The sequence below is a fragment of the Trachypithecus francoisi genome, unplaced genomic scaffold, assembly GCF_009764315.1.
Source record: "Trachypithecus francoisi isolate TF-2019V2 unplaced genomic scaffold, Tfra_2.0 Lachesis_group4, whole genome shotgun sequence".
In the NCBI taxonomy this organism is placed as follows: Eukaryota; Metazoa; Chordata; class Mammalia; order Primates; family Cercopithecidae; genus Trachypithecus; species Trachypithecus francoisi.
In genome coordinates, this window is record NW_022681469.1 from 90897763 (window position 1) to 90905431 (window position 7669).

The 7669-nt window shown below is 41.0% G+C and overlaps 1 protein-coding gene across 1 annotated transcript; it reads right to left on the reverse strand.

Annotated features, from left to right (window-relative positions):
• Positions 1–5121: 5121 nt before the first annotated feature.
• On the reverse strand, positions 5122–5750 carry FERD3L (Fer3 like bHLH transcription factor). Its single transcript, XM_033193726.1, has one exon. It carries the CDS (start codon positions 5695–5697, stop codon positions 5197–5199), a length of 501 nt encoding a protein of 166 aa, XP_033049617.1. The 5' UTR covers positions 5698–5750; the 3' UTR covers positions 5122–5196.
• Between the last annotated feature and the right edge of the window lie 1919 nt (positions 5751–7669).

The following is a 7669-nucleotide window of genomic DNA, read 5'->3' on the forward strand; positions in this document are numbered from 1 at the left end:
TTTCAAAATTATATGTGGTAAAGTAATAGTGCTATCATTCATTTGTTCACTCATTCAAACACGTTTAGATGATGTTTTTTCTTCTATTGCTCACCGACTGTTTGATCTATTTCCAAATTCTCATAGACATTTTTCTTCTCTTTTGAAGACTGGAAATCATAAAAAACTGTCCATACCAGCTGCTTTGAGGTCATCTACATTTGTTGGCTGCAGGTGGAAATCTCCTTCACAGAGCCTGAAATAGAAGGTTGTAAAATCTGGCCTTTGAGGGAGCCAGACCAAACCAGCCTTTTGTATAATTTATCATCCACAGAACGTGTTAAGGTGCTTTTGATCTTTGAAGGCAATATCTTTCAAAGTGCTGTGGTGCTTATGTGTGACCATTGGTCCTTTTTGGGAGTCCCAGTATCTTGCTGATTTCAATAGTGAGTGAAAGAATTTTTAAGATGGTACACTGATGACTCAGCTTAATAGAAAGGCTCTAGAACTTGCTGAAATCCAGTTGTGAAGATTAAATGAGATAAAGTATGTGAATGGTGCCTTGAAAACAATAAATCACTAAGTAAACCTAAAGCAGTTTATTGTAATCATTTCCATCATTGTATTTGTCAAACTCTTGATTTCACAGCGTATTGAATGTTCCATGCCTTCTGCCAGATTAAGGGTGGGCTTCTACCAAATATTTGCCATAAAGAGTATTTTAAAATACGTTCATATTTTTCTTTGCATTTACTCATTCTCCTTTAAGAAATGTGGTATAGACACAGAACTAACCATTTGGTGTCACAAAAAATGTTGTGAAAATTTATAGGCTTTGGTTTATAGAGACTTGAAGAAGTTTTTCCACCTTTCTGGTATTTTATTCCTGTCAGTTTGCATTGCTTCTTTTCTTTCCTTCTCCTCCTCCGCCAGGTTTGGTTTTAAGCTTTGGATTCAAAGAAACCCCAAAGTCAAAACAAAATGGTCAGAAGTGCTGACTCTTGTTTTGTAACCTTTTTTTAGTCTAGTATTCACAGGAAGAGAGGGTGCTGACCAGAACTTGGGCCTAATTTCACCCAAAATGTTGGCAAAGTTCAGGAACCTTTGAGTGAACTTGTGCCAAGTTAATGATATATAGCAAACTTCACCAGTTTTCCAAAAACATTTAAAATATAATTGCATGAATAATATCATCCTATAAAAAGTCAAGTTAGTACTTAACATTCAATACTAATCTGCTAGCTCTTTTTGATAAACATAAAATAATAATCTAACTTATATTTTGTATTAAATAGATTATTTTGTTTTTTTAAAGTATCAGGTAGATTTTTGAACTGCACATGTGAAATGTACTTGTGGCTTCATTACCTTAGCAGTTTCCTTTGAAGATCTGTAATTAACAAAAAAAGGTATCCTAAAGTCATGCTTATCAAGTTTCATCTCGGGATTTTTGTAGCTATGTTATCAACCTTCCAAAAGACTATTTTATAATGGAAATGCTGACAAACGTGATAATAAAGACAAATCCAAGGGTCTTAATTGTATTATAGGTCTGCATGTAGGAATTATGCATACTAGCAGAATATTTGGTTCAGTTTCCAGAACTTAATTTTGTCAAAATATGCTTTAACATTGGGCAACTAACTGTAAAAGACTATCGGCCTAAATGACTCCCTGTTGATGGTGAGGGCTTCTGATTATTTTTAGATTCCTCAGAAAGCTTAATTATGTCTTTCAAATATGATTTCATTTAGGTCTTTTTATGGCTTACATATCTGAATACCAATAGTAATCTGATAGCTATGGGGAACTTAGTTTGAGACCAAAAGGCAGTGTTCCATCATCAGTAGAGAGTATATAAATAAATAGCCTCCAAGCAACATCTCAGATGGTATTTAGATTCTAAATGTTCAAATGACTTTAAGATTTCAAAAACAAATTATTTTAATTTTCCAGGAGTAACTGACACCATTAGGTCTTAAAAAAACCTGGTTGAAGTTACTGAAAAGTCAATATCTACTCATATTTCTATCAATGTTGGTTTAGGAGATAATAAACAGTAAAACTATTTTAATATAATGGGTGTCACATACAAAAACCCTTGTATTAAAAATTAGCTGGGCGTGGTGGTACATGCCTGTAATCCCAGGTACTTGGGAGTCTGAGGCAGGAGAATCACTTGAACCAGGGAGTTGGAAGTTGCAGTGAGCTGAGATCGCACCACTGCACTCCAGCCTGGTGACAGAGTGAGACTCCATCTCAAACAAACAAACAAACAAACAAAAAACTTGTGCTAAAGGTGCACTGATTTTATGCATCTAACCTGAGGAAAACTAAAATTAAAATAATGCTTAGAAAAGTTGAGGGTCAGAATATGAAGGTACACTCCATTTAAGCTCAGGATGTGGATTATTTTATCTTATCTCTATTGGTATTTGATGAAAGGAATAAGTCAATCCCTTTCTATGTGACTCTTATACTTACCTGGGTTCAAATTATTTTGAGTAAAATTATTATGGAAATATCTTAAACGACTACATTTGAGGCAGTTCCTAAACATGTAAACTTACAAATAGCAAAGCATTTATAAACTGTTAAAGTTTTTTTTTAAGAAGGGTGGATAATTCCTCTAGTGATAATAAGAAAATGACTTTTCATTTAGAAGTTTTTTAGGTATCATTTACTATGATGAAGAAGTATTCACTGGAGGAATGTTATTTGCTTACTAGGAACAAAATATGTTAGAATATGAGGGAGAAGACTAAGGAAAACGGGTGGCTGTGTTTACTCCTCAGGACTTAATAATGTTGATGTTCCCTGGTCTACACAATTTTGCTTTATTTCTGGTTTTCAGAACTGGTTCTTTCAACAAAATATTAAGAATTCCTAGATCGGAATTACTTTTTTTTTCTTTTTACTTATTCAACACTTTCAGATGATTTTTTTAAAAAAGAATGATGTTTAATTTCTAGGAGAACTTGAATTGGTAGAAGAATAAGAATAAACAACACTATGGGGTTTTGTTGTTGTTTCGTGTTAGCTGTTTATGTATTTTTTTCATTTACCTGTTTATTCTGATGTTCTTGTGGTAGAGTTGGAAAAATTCTTGGTAGAAAGATACAATAAAAATAATAATAAAAGAAAATCTTGGGAATGGGGGCTCATTTGAGAACTAAGCCAGGTCCTATGGAAAGGAAAACTAAGAAGTTTTAAATATTCAAAGTAGTAATGAACGGGCTGGGAAAAAGGCAAATTCCTGCAATACTAGAGGGTGGGAGAGTGAACTGACAGAACCCACCAAGAAGGGAATCTGGCCATTTGTATCCACAAACTTGAACCAGAAATTTCACTTCTAGGTATCAAATATTAGGAAATGATAATAGACAGAGAAGACATTTACAAGAATGCTCTTAGCAGCATCATTTATTTTTTTTTTTAAGGAAATAGTTATCTATCTCTAAAGGTATAGTGTTGTGATACATGGATATGACGATAAGATACGGTAATCAAAATCACATTTGGATAATATTTAAAGTTAAGGGAAAACATTGCACCTTCTATAATGTCAAGTGGAAAAATATCAGTATCCCAAAGTATCTCGAATTAGTTAAATATATTGAATTTATAACAGCACAGGGAAAAAAATACTGGAAATAAATAGATGAAAATGCTGACAGTATGATAATGTGGAGTGATTCGAATTTTTTCTTTTTTGAAATTTTGTGTTCCAGAATTTCTAGGATGAGTATATGTTACTTATTAATGAAATGAATTCTCTTTCTGAAAACATGATTCAGAGAATTGTGTGTTCGCACAGGCGCCCGCCTATTCCTGTGCGTAATGGGGGCGAAATAAAGTGTTGGAATCACTGGGGATTATCCTTTAGAATTACTGAATTTATGTTTACGTGGGCATTATACAATCGGGTTCCTCTCCTCAGGTACCCACTCCTTTTTGAAAGACCCCAGTTCTGGTACTAGCACGTCACCTAGAAGGAAGAATCCTGGAATGGCACGGGTCCAAACTGGAGGCGGCCTCTCAGTATGGACCCGCTTCAACCTCATCTGCATGGCAGGCGTTTTGCAAGGCGTCAGAAGGCATCTCCTCTTTGGACTTTTTGTCTCCCCTGGTAGTCTCTAGAAGCCATTAGAGTGAAAGCTATCTTTCCTCCCTACAGCTAAAAACGTTAAAGTGAGCGCTCAGGCGGCCCTGCTCCTAGAAAGATCCAGGCACCTTCACATAACCCAACCCCTGGCCGGGGGACAGTTGGAAACGCTGGCTGGTGGCGAAGCTGCAGGGCACCCAAGGCCCCCTGCGACCCAGGAGTGACCCGAGTGCACTCGCCCCTTACTCTGGCCTGCGGCCTGAAGGCTGACGCTGCACTTGAGATGCAAAGCGTAGATTTGCACTCTGGCTAAGGCACTGAATGAACACCACTGAGGCCCTGGGACAAGAAGCTATGGTCCCTCTGGAATTAACTAGGTGAAGAGGGAGAGGGAGAAAGGAAGAGAGAGGGCTCGCGCGCGGGAGAGAGGAAGGGAGGGGAGGGAGAGGGAATGGAAGACAGCAAGGGTGTTCCTTCTCAGAGGTCCCACTTTGTCAGCAGTTCCCCTCGACTGCTCTGCCTTCCATTTTTCCTTCCCTCAGTTCGTGGACAAGCCTCTGAGGACCAGACAGAACCCTTTGGCTACCAGAAAAGTCGCATCCCCGCACCCTCGCGGCGTCTGCTCCAGAGCCTCCACGCAGGCGCCTGCTGGAGCGCCTGCTGGGGATGGCGTACCACCGACTCTTGAGGCTTTTTAAAAAGTAAGAATTTCTACTTTATTATCTCTATGGAAAAAAAAAAAAAAGTAAAGAGGAGAGGCTAGATTCTATAGAAGCTCCAAAGTCTGCCATTTGCGAGGAGGGTTCTCTTCCCACCCAGCCCACGGAAGCTCTTAGGAGCAGCCTGGAGGGCCCGGACTCATCCTCACGAGCTCTGACTTCCCCGCTCGCCCCTGACCCCGACTTCACTTCGGGCAGTCGCATAGATATGAACTCTACAACAGCCACTCTGCTCGGGGGCTTTGGGGATCTTACAATCTCGAAACCGACCTCCAGAAGGCCAGACGTTCTGTCTTGGGGCGTCCCTCCTGGCCCTTTAGCCTCACCCCAGTACCCGGTCCTGACACACCCCAGCACTACCAGACCAGGAAGGGCAGACTCTCCCCACCCGGTTCAGCCGCTTTCCTTCTTCTCACAGCTCTCCAAGAGCTCGGTCATGAAGGAGATGTAGACGATGGCCAGGCGGAGGGTCTCGATCCGGGACAGCCTTTTCTCGTAAGCAAACGTGGGCACCTTCCTCCGCAGCTGGTCAAAGGCCTCGTTGAGGTTGAACATCCGCTTCCTTTCGCGGATGTTGGCAGCCTGGCGCTGGGCGTAGGTGATCACCCTTTTCCTCTTGGGTCGGCCTAATAGGGAGACGCCTCTCCCGCGCTCCTCTTCCTCCTCCTCTTCTCTGTCCCCCTGGTCCACTTCGCATTCCTCTTCTTCTGGGTCCCCGTCTTCAAACTGCGCCATCCTCCTGGTTCTTCCTTCTCGGAGCGCAAGGGCTGGATCCCCAAAGGAGACCCCGGGTGCGAAGTGGCAGAGGAGAGGGCGTCCCGGGGAGGCCAGGGACAGGTCTGCGACGAAGTCCAGCACCGTAGCGTCCACGCAGCTCTCTGGATAGGCCGCCATCGCTTCGGCTTGGCCCTGCCTCTCATCGGTTTTCCGCAGGGAGGGGCGAGGCTGCTGGTGGAGATTCTTAACAGCCTTGAATCTGATGGGGCACCATCACCGAAGGGCCAGGGAACATTAAATATTTATAACCGATCTGATAACAGGATTAGTCGCACCGATAAGAAATGCTCTGACAACGTCCCTTCTCTCGAAGCTTATGGAAGATGACAAGCTTGAGCACGCATGGAAGACTCAAAGGGACAGGCCTCCAGTTCTGAGATCCTTTTCTCTGCGCCACCCGGGACAGTTCCTTGTTGGCAACAACCCCCAGCTCTTACCTGCTGTGCTTTTTGTGTCTGTCTTCACCCCTGCAGCCAACTAATGTTCTCCGGGCTCCTTATCTCGTGTAGTTCTTTAATTTCGTGTTGGATTTTCAAAGAGAGGATGTTTTCCACGGCGATGGCTTCTCCTTGACTTCAGGGTAGGAGTCTTGAATCTTGCCACCATCTGCCAATGGATGTGGAGCAAGTGCATGTGCTTTTAATGATGTCCTGAAGAGGGGCCCTGCTTGCCTGGGATCGAGGGGAGCTGTTTGTCTGGTATCCCAGTGCAGCGGCTGCTGAAAGGCAAGACCTTCCATTAGCTTAAGTAAGCATGGCAGGGGGGCCAAGAGTGCATTCCCCAGAGTCGCTGTTGGAACCGGCTTTCTTTTTCTTTCCAGGGCATCGCAAACAGCTCTCCTGCCACGTTACAAACCCTTACTTCTAAAGTCTGTTTGGATGCAATCAGCCTAACAATTGAGATACTTGACTTTCCTTTCCCTACCTTTACCTCCTGCTCATATAAAATAGAGGATTTTATTCCAAGAGGAAACATTATGACGGCAATAAAATGACAAATTTAAGCTCAGGACATTTTCTATGCTCGGGCTTTGCTGTATACTTTTCAGTGTGGGGGACAAAGCAAACTCTCCCCACAAACAAAACCACTTCAAGCTCTTTTCAGAAATGCGATTTGCCCTTGATAAGCCAAAGAGTCAATCAGTTCACCCTCTGCTGAGGAGTCTTCGGACTTTTAAATTGCAGATCGAGTATTTGTTCCTGAACAAAGAAAAAAACCTAACACTTCCATCTGGCTTATTTTCCTCATTGATTTGTATTGTCCTACAGTAAGATTTAAGAGCAGAAACAATGACTTATTGAATTTTATTTAAAGGAGCTTTTTGACTATCGTTAGATCGTTGAGATAAGAAAGAGATTTTAAATTTGGCATAATAAAAAATAAGAGTTTACTCATTTTATGTTATCTCTAGTATCACTAATATTTTAACAAAAGGGTCCTTTTTCTTTGTCAATAACTATATTTACTTAATTATTCAGTAATGTGTAAAGATTTATTTAAAAGACCCATTGGGTCAAAATGACAGATTAGAAGATAATTTTAAAGGTAGATTAGAATAAATAACCTAAAAAGATGAATGTGGAAACATCTCGGTTCAAAAGAGAACCGCCCAGGACATCAGTCCGTATTAAGGGGGTAAGTTGTGGCTAAGATGGTTCACTCAGTACATTGGACAGCTCCCAGAAACCAGAAACCGCCTGTTTCTAACAGGTAATCTCAATTCATTTTCTTCTTTGTAGCCTCTCTCTGTGTAATCAAAACAGTATAACTTTGAATTCTTCTTCTTTTAACCCATTTGTGTCTGGTGTCTCTGGATCTTCTAATAGATTTTATCTTCTTTTGCTTGTGTTTACTGTTCATTCTCCAATTTGCATTGTGATAACTCAGGCAGAGAATAATTGAAATTTGTGATCCTGGAAGATGTTAATGAAAATAGATCTTTGGTTATTACTTAGTTGATTTTTGCTAAGCTTCTTTCAAAGGGAAGGCTGAAAAATAAAAACTCATAGGATTGTCAACAGTGGCTATGAAGCTGGTAAATGGGAGAACTGATTTTTGTTTGTAGCAAACCACCATGGCACACGTTTAC

Bases quoted from the DNA above. Each gene is read 5' to 3' on its own strand.
- FERD3L (XM_033193726.1), bottom strand. From the start codon at position 5,697: ATGGCGGCCTATCCAGAGAGCTGCGTGGACGCTACGGTGCTGGACTTC.